Source organism: Rhinopithecus roxellana, chromosome 15 (genome assembly GCF_007565055.1).
Source record: "Rhinopithecus roxellana isolate Shanxi Qingling chromosome 15, ASM756505v1, whole genome shotgun sequence".
Lineage (NCBI taxonomy): Eukaryota > Metazoa > Chordata > Mammalia > Primates > Cercopithecidae > Rhinopithecus > Rhinopithecus roxellana.
The window spans coordinates 16,173,288-16,189,287 of NC_044563.1; the positions used below are offsets into that span (position 1 = coordinate 16,173,288).

Genomic DNA, 16,000 nt, shown 5'->3' on the forward strand with positions numbered 1-16,000 from the left:
GCCTCACTGTATCGTGTTCCTGACCAACTTACTAATTGGAAATAAATCTTCACTTGGAATATGAGGGGAGAAGACGAAAAGGGGGTGGGAGTGACCTATTCAAACTAAGCTGTCTTTAAAAGCAAAACAAACAAAGCAAACTGTGGACATTGAGTGCACAGCTGCTGCCTGACTTGGTAAAAGGTATCTGGAGATGATGGGCAGTAAAAGGAGACCCCATAAACATACTCATTTCTTGTCTTCTTTGGATCTCAGGGTTGGGCACATGTTGGTTTCACTTGGCAAGGCGTGCTTCCATGATGAGGCGGCAGTGGTTTCCATGTGACCTCTGGAGATGCCTCATGTAAAAGTGCCTAATACATATTAGGGACTCAATAAGTCTTTGTTGAATGGATGAAAGAAGAAATAAATGAAGACAGCCAAGAAGCTTCCCAAAGAATCATACCACTAGAAGAAAAGAAAACCCAGAGAAATCATATCTGAGAACACAGATTTCGTCCCTTAGTCATAACCTTCTTGCGTTCTTCTGGATTTGCGATGTCCTTTTCTTCCCCCAGTGGTCTTCTCCAGAGCACCTGAAGCTGCATCATCCTCATGAGCCCCAAGACCACAGGGGACTGCTCAGAGAAGGGTGTGAGCTTTCTGGAGTGGTTCAAATGAGGTGTGTCAGACAGACTTGAAAGGAGATACACCGAGACATATGAAGATACAGGAGGGAAGAGGGTCTATTCCTGGTCAGGCTGAGCAGTAGGAAATAGGAAGGAAATTGAAAGCTACAGTGGGGCAGTTCCACAGCTGTGGGTGATCCTGAAACCCTTGGGAATGGTCATGGAGCTCAGTGGCTTTTAAATGTGTGCCTCTGTAGCCTGTAACTTCAGCGGACTCCGGGTACTTTTAGTGGTGTCCCAGATTGGTGTGCCAGTGCTGCTCTGAAAGGGAGATCCCCTATGCCCAATCACTCATGGTCTTACATAGAAGGAGGTTTCTTTGTCACTGGAAGTTGGCACCCTGATGGAGGCCAGAGCATGAATTATTCGTTCTTATTAAGTAGGGATATTATTGGTTGTTGCCAGAAGTCTTCCTGAAGAGAGTGTAAACTATTCCTTTGTGGTTATTCCTTTTAAGAATAGATTGCATCTAAAGCTCGCATTCAAACAATTTATGTGATTTGACCTTCTTTGACTCATTAATTTACTTTGAGGTTTCCTTTGTTTCTGTTTTCCATATTGTATGGAGGCTTTGGAAGCAATTTCATGATGCTTAAAGGTTTCTTTTGGCCCATAGATGTTTCTTGAAGCCTTAAGTCCACAGAGATCGCCTGCTCATACTAAGAAGTTTGAACAACGTTGTTTTCAAACAATGATGAGGAATCTCTGGCGATCTGTAGACTTGACATCTCGATGTCCTCAGCTGTTTGCTGCCTGATTGTCCCATGACAAAATGGGTCTTGTTTTTAGAGATTTTCAATGGGCAAGTGCTGCATCTGATCTGTAAGACATACAGGTTGCATTTTCAAGTTATCTCCATCTCTCCCCTTTCTGCAGCTCAGCTGACATAGAAGTGCAGGCTGTGGGGAGCTGCTGAATTCCAGAAGCCTTGGAGATAAAGTTGTTCCTTAAGTATTCATGTGAGGACAGAAAAGGTGCATCCTGAATAGATAACTTCCTTTTGTGCTGTAACCTAAAGGAAACCTGGAGTCAAACATGTGGCAGGGCACAGCACCCGTGCCAGCTACGGGAAACCAGGCATGGAACATCTGGACTGCTTATGGCAAACCCTTGGCCTTCACTCAGAAGCACTTGGCAAATGGAGCCATCAGAAGCCTAAGTACAGCTTAGTTCAAGTCATTGTTCAGTGGCACATCACCCAGGGCCCCTGCATCTGGTCTAGGAAACCTTTGAGATTTCTGAGTTCCATGGGCTACTTTCAGGACCCTCTAAGGGCTGAAGAGATTCTTCTGCCTTTTTAGCATCTCTCACCAGGAAGCATCAGCACTTCTGTAGCAGTTTATGAAACTATGTTGGTAATTTTAAAGAATCACGCTAGCTATGTGCCATGGCTCATGCCGGTAATCCCAGCACTTTGGGAGGCCAAGGTGGGCAGATCACTTGAGCCTAGGAGTTTGAGACCAGCCTGGGCAACATGGCAAAACCCTATATCCACAAAAAATGCAAAGCTTAGGGTGTGATGGTGTGCGTCTGTAGTCCCAGCTACTTGGGAGGCTGAGGTGGGAGGATCACTTGACCCTGGAAGGTGGAGGCTGCGTGAGCACCACTGCACTTCAGCCTGGACAACAGAGTGAGTCTCTGTCTCAAAAAATAAAATTAAAAACAAGGAATCAGTCTAAAATAATTTATGGTTGAGGAGCTCACCAAAGTATTTGAAACAATTGAAAGTAATTCAAAGTGAATTGAAGTAATTCACATGATAGAAAGAAATAGGCAAGGAAACGGCCTTTGAATTGCCAAGTAAGGAGACACAGCTATATTTCCAGACTGCTTTGGGTCATTGTGGATACCTTGTCCTTTATCTTGTCAGAGGCTGCCATGTTGGAGCCCTCAGCGCCATAGGTCTCCTTGTCTTCCCCTTTCCTCTGCCCTTAGTCGTCAGTGAGAACCACAGAAGTTCAGATCATGCTTTCTCACATGTTCCTAGTCTGCTGATTGCTGGGAGAATTAGAAAGGACAGTTGCCAAAGGATGGACTTTGCCTTAAGTGGGCTGTCTCCATAGCAACGAAGGAGGAGGAAGGAGTGAGGCCTATGGTGTTTCACGTGTACCTTTTACCAAGTCGAAGCAGCCATCTTGTCATTGCTAGGGCTGAGGTGAAGCTGCAAATGTTGGGGGAGTTGATACTCACTTGGCTCTGAGGTATGTTGCCACCACCCAGTGTGATTAAGTGGGATGTTGCCTTCCTAGGGTCACAGGAAAGAATGTTCAATTACTCTCCCCTGTAGATTTATCTTAACTTATAACCATAAAGCTTGTAGACATGAAGCTTCTTGAAAACTGTCTCTTTATAAAAGGTCTTTCCACCGTTCAGGTCCTATGAGTCTAGTTCTGATGGTCCACTGAGTGATTCATATCTCCCCTTTGCAACACCTGCCCCACAAGCCCAGATGTAGAGGGATGTGTCAGGTGACCTAACAGGAGGCCTGCTTTGTTTTCTGTTGGTTTCTCCAATTTGGGGGTTTTCCCCACTTCCTTACACCCTGGTTTTCCTTCCTAGGAGAGAAGAGGTTGCAGAGGGAGAAGTCTGAGCAGGCTCTGGATAACCCAGAAGACCTGAGGGGTCCCATTCATCTCCCTGTGCTGAGACAGGGCAAAAGTCCCTACAAGCGTGGCTTTGATGAGGGGGATGTACACCCCCAAGCCAAGAAGAAGAAAATTGACCTGATTTTCAAGGATGTTCTGGAGGCCTCACTGGAATCTGCAAAGGTGGAAGCCCACCAGTTGGCCCTGAGCACCTCACTGGTCATCAGGAAAGTCCCCAAGTACCAGGATGATGCCTACAGTCAGTGTGCAACAACCATGACCCATGGTGTGCAGAATATAGGCCGGACCCAGGGGGAGGGGGACTGGAAGGTCCCCCAGGGGGTCTCCAAGGAGCCAGGCCAATTGGAGGATGAAGAAGAGGAGCCTTCATCATTCAAGGCTGACAGTCCTGCCGAGGCCTCCCTTGCATCTGACCCTCATGAACTTCCCACCACCTCTTTTTGCCCTAACTGTATTCGCCTGAAGAAGAAGGTTCGGGAGCTTCAGGCAGAATTAGACATGCTGAAGTCTGGGAAACTTCCTGAGCCCCCCGTATTGCCACCACAGGTACTGGAGCTCCCAGAGTTCTCGGACCCTGCAGGTAAGTTGGTTTGGATGAGATTATTGTCAGAGGGCAGAGCACGCAGTGGGCTGTGTGGAGGGTAGCCTAAAGCTCTCTGTGGAAACCACCTTCTGGGAGACCTGAGGAGTGTAACATGGAGGCAGCTACCTCCATGGGTGGGAGCCCAGGTCCTCAGTGTCTCTGGCAGGCCCGTCGGCAGCTCTGCCAGGTACTCTGTGTGTTGCCCTTGTATCCTCCTTGTCAATAAAGGAAGTTCCGCTGCAGATGGGGTGTGTGCTGTGTTCTTGACCCGTTGCCTTTCTCTGCTGGTCCTACTGGTGTCTTACCCCAAAGCCCAATTTCTAAACCCAGTCATTCTCTCTCCCCAGTCCCAAGCAGGGTGTCCCACTGGAGAGATCTCATGGCTTCCCTAACTTAGTCCAGGAACACAACCTTGTTATTCTCTTCCTGAATTTCTGTCCTGCCACACATGTTCCCCAGCCTGGAGTTCTAGAAGGATGGAGAGTGAGGGGATCCAGGCCATTCGCCTGCATGGCTTTTCCCTATTCTGTTGGCTACCTGGATCTCTAGAGTTGGTTGACAACTATGGAGGTTTTCCAGTTCATATCTGCAGCTGAGGGAGACTGTTTACATAGCACTTACTCTTTTAACCACATCCCTTAGCTCAGAATGAGGTGTTTCTTGTGTTTAAAGCATGCATCTGAACTAAACTGCATTTTGATCCTGAAATCACTTGGGGCCATATCCAAGCTACTTTTGTTCACATTAATGAAGGGCAAATGAATCCCAAGTTCTTGTATAACTTTGGAATGTGTGATGTGCTTTTCCTCCTCCATCAGATCTACTCTCCTAGCTTGTACTGTCCAGTTGATAGGGGGCATTTAAATCCCTCAAACACCCACACATGGAGGGTGAGGGCAGGCAGCCTGGAGCCTGGTGGGTGTGACAGAAGGCAACCGTGGACAATCCACAGAGAGTAAAAGTCACATGGGCTAGCAGGAGTGCTCATAAACTAAATCTGGGCTGGGATTCAATCTGTCATAGGCTTCCACGGACTTCTGTTTCCCACGGTGTGGCACCTATCTTCCAGGAGTGTTTCCTGTGGATTTTGGAAAAGCCTGTTTTTTCCACTGGGTATCAACGTTTCTTTCCCATTTGTTTTTCAGCCTCAGAGAGCATGGTCTCCGGCCCTGCCATCATGGAGGACGATGACCAGGAAGTCGATTCAGCAGATGAATCTGTCTCCAACGATATGATGACTGCGACGGATGAGCCCTCCAAGATGTCATCAGCCACCGGGCGCCGAATCCGGCGTTTTAAGCAGGAATGGCTGAAGAAGTTCTGGTTCCTGCGGTACTCCCCGACCCTCAATGAGATGTGGTGCCATGTCTGCCGCCAGTACACGGTGCAGTCCTCACGCACCTCAGCCTTCATCATCGGCTCCAAACAGTTTAAGATTCACACCATCAAACTGCACAGCCAGAGCAACCTGCACAAGAAGTGCCTGCAGCTGTACAAGCTCCGCATGCACCCGGAGAAGACAGAGGAGATGTGTCGCAACATGACCCTGCTCTTCAACACCTGCCTACCACCTGGCCCTGGAGGGCAGGCCCTACCTGGACTTCCGGCCCCTGGCAGAGCTGCTGAGGAAGTGTGAGCTCAAGGTGGTGGACCAGTACATGAACGAGGGAGACTGCCAGATCCTCATCCATCACATCGCCCGGGCCCTGCGGGAAGACCTGGTGGAGCGCATCCGCCAGTCACCTTGCCTCAGCATCATCCTGGATGGGCAGAGTGATGATCTGCTGGCTGACACAGTGGCTGTCTATGTTCAGTACACCAGCAGCGACGGGCCCCCGGCCACAGAGTTCCTGTCCCTGCAGGAGCTGGGGTTCTCTAGCACAGAAAGCTATCTCCAGGCACTTGACCGGGCCTTCTCGGCCTTGGGCATCCGGTTGCAGGATGAAAAGCCAACAGTTGGCTTGGGTGTAGATGGAGCCAACATCACAGCCAGCCTCCGTGCCAGCATGTTCATGACCATCCGCAAGACGCTGCCCTGGCTGCTGTGCCTGCCCTTCATGGTTCACCGGCCCCACCTGGAGATCCTGGATGCCATCAGCGGGAAGGAGCTCCCGTGCCTGGAGGAGCTGGAGAACAACCTGAAGCAGCTGCTGAGCTTCTACCGCTACTCGCCACGCCTCATGTGCGAGCTGCGGTCCACGGCAGCCACCCTCTGTGAGGAGACGGAGTTCCTGGGGGATATCCGCGCAGTGCGCTGGATCATCGGTGAGCAGAACGTCCTCAACGCCCTCATCAAGGACTACCTGGAGGTGGTGGCCCATCTCAAGGAGGTCAGCAGCCAGACCCAGCGGGCGGATGCCTCGGCCATCGCACTGGCCCTGCTGCAGTTCCTCATGGACTACCAGTCCATCAAGCTCATCTACTTCCTGCTGGACGTGATCGCTGTGCTCTCGCGCCTGGCCTACATCTTCCAGGGCGAGTACCTGCTGGTGTCCCAGGTGGATGACAAGATCGAGGAGGCCATCCAGGAGATCAGCCGGCTGGCTGACTCTCCTGGAGAGTACCTGCAGGAGTTCGAGGAGAACTTCCGAGAGAGCTTCAATGGGATCGCCATGAAGAATCTCAGGGTGGCTGAAGCCAAGTTCCAGTCCATCAGGGAGAAGATCTGCCAGAAGACCCAGGTCATCCTGGCTCAGAGGTTTGACTCCCGCAGCCGGATCTTTGTGAAGGCCTGCCAGGTGTTCGACCTGGCTGCCTGGCCCAGGAGCAGTGAGGAGCTGATGAGCTTTGGCAAGGAGGATATGGTGCAAATATTTGATCACCTGGAGGCCATCCCGACCTTTTCCCGGGATGTCTGTAGGGAAGGGCTGGACCCCCGGGGTAGTCTGTTGATGGAGTGGCGAGAACTCAAGGCAGATTACTACACCAAAAATGGCTTCAAAGACCTGATCAGCCACATTTGCAAGTACAAACAGAGGTTTCCACTCTTGAACAAGATCATCCAGGTTCTTAAAGTCCTACCCACTTCCACCGCTTGCTGCGAGAAAGGCCGCAATGCCCTCCAGCGAGTTCGCAAAAACCACCGCTCCCGCCTGACCCTGGAGCAGCTTAGCGACCTGTTGACAATCGCTGTAAACGGACCGCCAATCGCCAACTTTGATGCCAAGCGAGCCCTGGACAGCTGGTTTGAGGAGAAGTCTGGGAATAGTTATGCGCTGTCCGCAGAAGTCCTCAGTAGGATGTCTGTGCTGGAGCAGAAGCCAGCGCTACAGACCGTGGACCACGGGACGGAGTTTTACCCCGACATTTAGGAAGATGGCACTGCAGAGTTCACTAAGCTGTTGAATATTTTTTTAATCTATACTCATAAGCTTTGATATATTATATAAATATATATTATATTATATTATATATATATATATATATATAAACTCACACTGAAAATTTTTAAAAACCAAGGTGATGCGTCCACCAGAAGCCACTGGGAGCTTTCAGAAAGGAAAAATGTTGGAAACTGACTCTTGTCTACAAAATTTGGCAGCTGCAACATACATGGCAACTCATTTTCACTCACAGAAGCACGTGCTGGGGCCTCCTGTGTTCCCACCTTACTGTTCACCAACAGCATAAGCTAAAATGACAGGTCTCTGTCATCACCTTTAGGTAGCTCATTTTGTTTATGTTTTCATTTGTGGGTGGCGGGGCTCTGGGTTTGGGTTTATGTTCTTGCCTTTTCTTTTTTCATTTGGTTTTATAATGGGAGGGAGCTCCTCGGCCTCCTCATTGACATTCTGGTCCGCTGAATCAGATCTCTGACTTAAGCCAGGGTGGGTTGTCTGTCTGGACTGGGGGGATTGACCTTTCTCCCTCTACACCCGACTTCAGCTTGAGATCTCTTTTTGTTCATTTCCTGATGAGGGTTCCTTCGCTGTCCTACAAACAAAAGTGTCGGTCAAACTGTGACACTGCCACACCTCACCTCTGTTGCCTCGTCCATCCCCGGGTTGTGGATCCCTTCCTTCCAGCCCGCCTAGAAATTCACGATATTACCCATTATACTGAAGGCAACATTGCCTCATCGCCGAGCTTGAAATCCTGGGGAAGGGAGAAGGGGTGAACTTTTAGCATTCCTGTTTTTACGAGGTGGAGGATAAAACAATACAATTCCATTCCGATCCAGGGCTTTTGGGGAGATAAAGAGCCAAGAAGTCCAGACCCCAATAGGGGAGTGATTTTTGGCTAAAAAATAAGTAAAATGAAAAGTACTTATTCGAGTTACATGGATTATTTATACTCTTTCTTTATAATCATATCATGTGTTGAGGGGTTTTTTTTTTCCTTTAATAATCAAGAAATGCCTGCTATAGTTCAGTGGCAGGAGGTGTCAATGCAAATTGTGCCCTGAGTTATACATAACTCAGATGAGAGTCTTTAGAGATGTGGTCCTTCTTTTGCAACAAGGCTGATAACATGCTCCATGGTCATAGGAAACTGGGGAATGTGTCTCTGCCTGTAAACTCTTCCTTTTTTGAACAGGATAGAGATGTCCTAAAGAAATGGAGAAAAGAAGAGAGGACTCTCAAGGCATCAGCCTACACACACACACACACACACACACACACACACACACACAATCACAATATACAATATAAGCTTTAGAAATAGCCACTTGCCTACTCCCTGGGGCAAGTAGTGTTTTAAACTAGAGGAGTCTGATCAATGCTCTTTCATTCATTTAACTACCGGTATACCTCGCAAGGGAGTTTTAAAAAATGTGCGTGAGCTGTTAAAAACTTCTGTTCGTTTCTACATCTGATTTATGCATATTTTATATGCAGAGATCCTATCACGTGGATGCAGGTCATTTTGGGGTGGGGGAGGAAGATCTGAATTACATACACGTGGTCAGTTCTGCTGAGATCTTCATCTCTTGGTTGGCAGAGGGTGGTGTGATCTGGCCACAGGCAAGGCCCCAATGTCTTCAACCTGCTTGGTTCAGACATTATAAAACTGTGGTGGCTTCCTTCCTTCTTGGTTTATGTTGTCTCTGAGGCCTCATGCCACCGTTGAGAACCATAGTGGAAATGTCATCAACACTGAACATGTTATAGCCCTTTCTTGGTCCCACCAGTCCCTTCATCCCCCACCAATCCCTTCCCCTTCACCCCCATGGTCTTGGTGCTAAGATAACTTTAGAATCATTGCTGCTAGTCAATAGCTTTTCATTATATAAATATATTATATATATTATATATTATTTTTGAAACATTTTTGTTTGTTTTCAACAGTGATGTAGCATGTTAGAAAAACAAAACAAAAACAAAACAAAACAAAAAAACACCTGGGCTCCTCCAACTGTCCCACTGCCAGGCCTCATATGCTGCCTTCTTCAACAAATCAATGCACCCCTGCCTGGTGACATCCACCCCACCCTCCACCCCAGTTGCACACATGCTTCCCCACCCTCCTCTGAGCAAGAAGACAGTTAGCAGGAATGAGCAAGGAAAGGCTGAAAGCCCCCTTCTGAGGCTCTGAGGTTCTAAGCCCTATTCCACTTCCCCACTTTAAACTGATGTCTCCCTCCATCTGCTCCTCCCGTCAGGGTCAAAACCTAACTGTGGTCAAGTGGGATGCTGTTTCAAAACACCAGGTCCCACCTGGCCCAGCCCCAGCCTCGGGACTTCCTGTCCCCTCACACACGCAAACTGCTGTGTCTGGGGAGTTTCACTGAGCATTGCAGAGACTAAGAAGGGTTGAGGGCAGAGATGGCTGGCAAGACAGGGCTTGGTGAGGGCAGAAACAGTAGGTTGGGATCCTTTCTTCTAGCCAACAGTTGCCTTACACCTTACATTGGGTAATGGGTAGGGAGGAGCAGGCCAAGGCTCCCACTCATTTGAAAACCAGGAAGAGAGAACCAGTGTCTTCTTGAGCACCTGATCAGTTGGGGCTACACTTTTTCCTCTCAAGAGATCATGGCCAAAATGAGCTAAAATCTTCAGCTAGAAGGGGTAAAGCTTATGAGCCAGTGCCAGTGCCTACCCTGTAGCCCCTGATAAAGCTGAGAGCAGGTGACCCGCTTCTGGCCTAACAGAATGAGCTGCTAGGCACAGCATGCGGCTGCAGGGGTCACCTCCTCAGCTGGCCACCAGACCTTGCAAAAGCTAACCTCTCAGGTGGTCCTGAAGTTAGGTTAGGGCATCCCTAAAACTCTGGGTGCTTGTGGCTTCTGCTAAATTTAGCCATGCCAGGGCTGTGGCAGACACTCTGTAGGCCACATTGCCTTGGGACAGGGAATAATTTGGGTGATACACCACTGCAATTTACACGGGGTATCTTCTCAGCTTGGATGTTCCCTGGGAGGCCCAGTGCTTCTGTCCTGTGAATTCTGCATGTGATTACCCATGATTTCTGTCATAGGAATTTCCCACTCTTCTGCTTGCTTGAGAAGGACTTGGGCTGATAGGACACTCAAGAGTCTAGCCCAGGGAGCCATATGCTTGGCTAACCTAATCTCTCCTTGATGTGTATACAGAACTGTGGAAAAGCAGTTGGTGCATCCCAAACATGGTTACTTCAGACAAGACAGAGCCCTTTAACTCAGTCTCTGGCTTAGGAGTGATGACTACAGGCTTAGAATGAAACGTGTCTTGGGCTGAGACTTGACATAACTGGGCTGGCTGATTAGTGACTTTCTTTGGCTCATGGGGATGGTGGGAAGTGAGATCAACCTTGAGGCTCAGGTTTGTGGCCAATTGTGCCAAGAAGATACCTGGCAGAGCCTGGGAGCCAGGGCCCTTATGATTAACATGATCTGTTTTTCCTTCATGGAGGTTGAATATGAGAGTCCAGGCATCAAAAACAGCAGTCTTATTTAATTTAATTTTTTAAATGACTGGCCTATGACACCTTGTGATGCTGGGCACATCCTCATTTCCCCATTCTCACTTGGGACTGAGAGCAGGCTCCAGCTCTGGGGTCCCTGGATGGCAAGGTTCAGTGCTGGGCCCTGGAATCTATGGCACTTGGAGGTCTCTGACCTCAGCCTCTGCCACATGTTTCCAAGTTGAGTTCTTTTGCTGAACCCCCTTCCCTTGAGTTGCCTATGCCAACCCTTTAATTTGGGAAAAGGACCTTGTAATTACTTAAGGTAATGTTTAAATGTTTTCCATTCATTTGGAGGTGGTGCCAAAAGTGCGGAAAGCACGCAGAAGGCTGGAAACGATAACTGACAGCCTGCCGTGGGCCCACAGCCCTGGCCCAGCCTGCACTGAGGGGCTTGTGCCATGTTACTTGATCACCTGGAGCCTGATGGGACCCAGGAGGTGGCCTGAGGGGTTGAAGTATAACTTCCCTCTTCTGGATGCCCCCTTTCACTTTTCCTTCTCCCCCCTCTGGGAATGGGAGTTCTAAACCTAGGTCTGCTTTTGGCTTTCAGTCTGGGTTGATTTCCAAGTAGAATTCATGCTTTTTCTTGGCCCATGGTCCAATTTTTGGCAGAAGGCATTGGACTTGTGCCCCTTCCCTGCTTCAAGAGGCAGATCTAGCCAGGCCAGGCTGGAACAGCTGAAACAGGCAGGCCTGGCCTCCTCAGACAAGAAAGGGGTTTTCACAGGGCAGTGGTGCACCCATTCCAGACACCAGTCTTCTGGGGAGGTGGTGCTGTGTCATGGGTTCTAGTCTGGCCTCTTCCTCGGTCCTCAGGAGGACTCAAGAGACTGGCACAGCCCTTCTGCTTAGAGGGAAACCCATGTCCCACTTACTTGGTGGGGGCCCTTCTCTTGCTGTCTGTTGGTCAGGGTGCTTGAGCTGAGTGGATGGTGCTGTGATATTTTTAAGGAGCCTTTGAGGCAATCTTTGCATGTTAGCCAGAGGGAGAAAAAGTGCCCTTTTGGGAGGAAAATGGTACACCCCTCCGCTTCCATCTGTCACTCCCTTCCCCCCACCCCCGCAAGTGGTATCGCCCTGGAAATACCTATGCAATCCAGTCTCCCTAGGAGAGAGTGCATGGAAGCAGGGGTATGTGCAGTGTAGAATACAGATGCTACAGCATATATGTTGTATATATGGACATATACAGTATGTATACACACAGAGTAAGAGAGTAAATCACGTCTATATATCTATAAATAATATCCTATATATTTATACATTTCTATGTTTTAAATAGATATAAAAATAGAGTCTATAGAGCTGGGAGAGCAGTGGGAAGCCTGGCGCTGTGTTGTGCAAAGGGGGAGGGAGCACGGCCTTCGGAGAGGGAGCCGGGGAAGGCCAGCAGGCAGGGTTGGCTGGCAAGGGGGCCTCCTACCCAGAGTGTTGGAGAGGAGAGTGGCTGGGTCCCGGCTCGCTCCATGCACTTTCTCTCCTTTTCCACAGGCTTGGTCTGAGGTTGGAAGGAGATACCCCCTGAGCTCCAGCTGAGGTGCCCCCTACCTCTCCCCACCCCCACAGCCTACACTTAGGCGGTCACTGCTGCTTGGCAGTAGGACGTGGTCTCTGACTCCTGGTGGAGGGACCACTGCACAAACTCCTTCAAAACCCTCTCCCACCAGGACTGAGCAGCGTCGGTGGCAATAGGAAAGGTCCAAACTGGATCAAGAGCTGGTCCAGGAAAGATACCGCCCCTGCCGTCTTAGATGCTTCTGCTGCCCCTAGAGGCCGAACCCCTGAAGTGCAGCCATCCTGGCCTCCCTCACCTGCTCAGCCACTTTCCGGGAGAGGACGCGGGCAGCGTGAGCATCGCCAGGCAGCGCTGCCCACCATCCACAGGCTTTCTGGCCAGGGCAGGTGGCATCAGCTAGCAGGAGACGGTGGGAGAGACATATCTGCACACTCATAAATTCAATGGCCACTCCAGTCCAGACGCAGGGCTTGGGCCCAGCCCGCTCCGCGCAGCAGCTGCTGCTGGCTGTACTCAGGACAACGCTGTTTCCCCTCCCTCACAGAGGCCCGGTGGCCCCTACCCCACTCCCGCCGTAACAGGCAGGTTTAGTTCACGTACACTGTTCGCATTCTGTAACTTGAGGCAGAGGCTGAGCCGGGATGCCCCAAGCTCATCCACTTTCGTTGGGGAGGGCACCTCCCTGGGTTTATCACCAGTTCCCAGCCCGGGCCAGGCAGGGATGTCTGGGGGCCACGCGGGGGCACCGGTGCAAGCTGGCAACATGACGGAGGGCTTGTGCAGCCCTGACGGGACCCAGAAGCCCATTTGCTCCCAATTTCCTCTCTCTTTTTCCTCCTGGAGGTAGGAGAGAGGGCCTGACCAGGCACCTGATGATGGAGCAAAGGCAGCTGCATGCTCCCTCTCTCCAGACCAGCCTTCCGCCTTTGGGGTCCGAAGGGGCATTTGCTCCCATCCTGAACCTCCTCTGCCCCTGTCTTGCTCTTCCCCACCATCCTACAAGTACCTCAGTCTCCAGCAGGCCCACCCCTCCACCTGCAGCCCAGGGCGGGTCTGTTCTGCCAATGCCCACCTCCTTGAGCCACAGCTAGCTGCCAACTGGGTCTTGGGACACCCTCCAGTACCTGGTTCAAGAGAGACCAGGCCTGGCCGAGCCTTCTTCCCACTGCAGTGGACCAGACCCACGGCCAGGGGATGGGCATCCCCAGGTAGCAATCCCACAATGCACTGTACCTCAGAGAGAGAGCACGCCAGGGGCACCAAGGGACCGAGCCCTCCGTCCAGAGGGGGACAGCGGTCACAATACTGCTCACCAAAAGACAAAGGCCAGGCTGCCCTCGGGCACCCCTCAGTCTTCACTTTTGTCTCTCCGGAAGAACCAGCAGTCTGATTCCGTCTATTTCAGCCCCCGTCTCTCTCCTCTCCACTCCCACGCTGCTGAACCGTTTTCATGTCAATCACAAAGGAAAAATAAGTGGGGGTGGGGGGAAATACCTAGGAGTCTATTATCACATATTAATATGTTAATACTTTCTTTCTTTAAAAAACAAACCTCTTGATGTTATTATTTTGCAGACTACGCTTTATAGTACCTGTGTGACGGGACCTAGAACACTGGATACAAATAGAGCTATGTTGGTTTATCATAATATGTACGCAGAAACTTTCTTTTTGTCATATTATCCTTGTAATGTAAGAAGATTGTTAATAAAAGCATTTAAATTTACTCACCATGGTCGAATTGCTGCTTCCTTGCCTCTATCCCCGGCCTGTGCTCTGGTTGACTCAGAACAGGCCCCACCACAAGGGCTCAGGTGTCAGGGTAGGAGCCTGCCTGCTGCCAGGTTGGAAGGAACTAGAAGAGGCCACTAGCCCCTTCTTGCTGCTCTCATTGTTCCCCCATTAGAGTCTCCTTCCAGCAAGTAACCTACGTGCCTCGCCCACCAGGCAGGCCAAAAGAGGTGTGACCGAAACTGTTTAAAATAAATCTCTCTGCCCCCATATGCATTCATCCCACAAGAATCTCCTGGAGGCAGCACACAGGGCTGTTGCAGATAAACTGTTGTTCTCATTCTCCCTCAAACTGCCTGGCATGGTTCTCTACTTGCAGACCTGGTCCCTGGAGAAGGGTCTTTCCTCAATGGTTTGTCACTGGCACTGGTATAGGGGTGATGAATGATGCTTTCCCCACATCGTTTTACAAAGATAAGCATAAATCCAGTGAAGACGCATACTATGTTTTAATTTTTTCCTCCTGAGCTGCTTGGTCCTCCTACTCCTGTTTCCCTGCCCTGCCCATTTGTCTTCCTTTCAGGAGCCTGCCTTGTTCCTTTTTCTTAACCTCTGTCTTCCGCCATTTTCCTCCCAGCCCTTGAACGCTTCCTTCCCGTGGTTGATCACTCAGAGGCCTCCTGTTGTGAAAGCCACTCTACAGACCCCATGGAATGGTCTAGTTTTCTTCTTCCCAAAGGAGGTGTAGGGAAAGAAGGAGCAAAGAGACATAGCTGTCCACATCCAATCAGCCCAAGTGAACCAGGTTCAGCCCCACCCCCTTCCTGGGCTACATAGATTTGACCCACCCTTTGCAGCAGTATCTGGAACATGTTAATGATTTCATCACCAGGAAGCAAGGGAAGGAAAGACTCCCCATTTGCACTTCACCATGAAGTTGGTCTCCCCAAACTGGGGCTTGTAGGAAGTGATAAGAGGCTGAAGTCTATTCTATTCCCTTCCTCCCTCTTCTCCCCAGCTTCTCCTGTCCCTCCTTCCCCAAGATTCAAGGGCAAGTTGAATTCAACCCAGAGAGGACTCAGGAGAATGACCAGCTGCCTGGAGACCTGAAAGGCTACCATGCAACAATTTCTAGAATGGTCTTTTAAAACATAGATTCAGTCATGGCATCTTCTGTGTCTAACACCCTCCACTGGTTTCCCGGTGCCCTTAGAATTCAATCCAAACTCCTAATTATGACCCATCTGCCCTGCACAGTGCAGCCCTGCCTACCTCCCAGCCTCATCTTGTCCTCCCCTGCATTGGGCTCCAGCCACACTGCCTTCAACTCACTAAGCTCTTTTCTACCTCGAGATCCTCTGATGCCATGGGCCCTCTGCCTGAGATAGCTTTCCCCAGATGGTTGCATGACTGAACTCTTCTCTTTTAGGTCTCATCTAAAATGCAGCCTCATCTAAAATCCAGCCTTTCTAAACTGTATAATTAGTGCGTGTGTGTGTGTGTGTGTGTGTGTGTGTGTGTGTGTGTGAAAGAGAGAGAGAGAAACAGAGATTGTTTTATGTCCATCTTCCCCTTCCATATTGTAATGCCCACAAGGGAAAAGCTACATAGTGGGCACTTAATCAGTGGGTATTGAAGGAATGAATGAACTTAAGCCACTCCTGATAGACGTGCAACCCCTGCAATGCTGTATTGGTCACAGCTGAGATCCTAGGTTCTTCCATGTTGCCTGTCTCTCTATCTTGGTTTCCTTCCTTGATCAGAAAGACCCTGCACCTGACCTCTGCTTATATCTAACCTTGACCCGGCCCCTACTCCACAAAGCTGGAGGTTGTTCCCATGGTACTCACTTGAGTTCCCCTCCATTCCAGCTTGCTCTTGCCCCTTGGACAATGCTCCGCCCAATCCTTCAGTCAGGTGTCTCCTAGTTCCTGTATGAAAGAGAACTTTTCCAGCTCCTTCCAGCTTGATGATTCTCAGAGTTCATAGTTCCAGGTAGCATTTTTAAGCT

The 16,000-nt window shown here is 49.9% G+C and overlaps 1 protein-coding gene across 1 annotated transcript in view; it reads left to right on the forward strand.

Annotated features, from left to right (window-relative positions):
• Positions 1-7,263, forward strand: part of PRDM11 (PR/SET domain 11) — an 81,588-nt gene extending 74,325 nt beyond the window's left edge. Inside the window, 3 exon segments of the mRNA XM_030918755.1 lie at positions 3,228-3,854; positions 5,003-5,418; positions 5,420-7,263. Of these exon segments, the coding sequence (XP_030774615.1) occupies positions 3,228-3,854; positions 5,003-5,418; positions 5,420-7,168 (2,792 nt within the window). The 3' untranslated portion in view covers positions 7,169-7,263.
• The last annotated feature ends 8,737 nt before the right edge of the window (positions 7,264-16,000 follow it).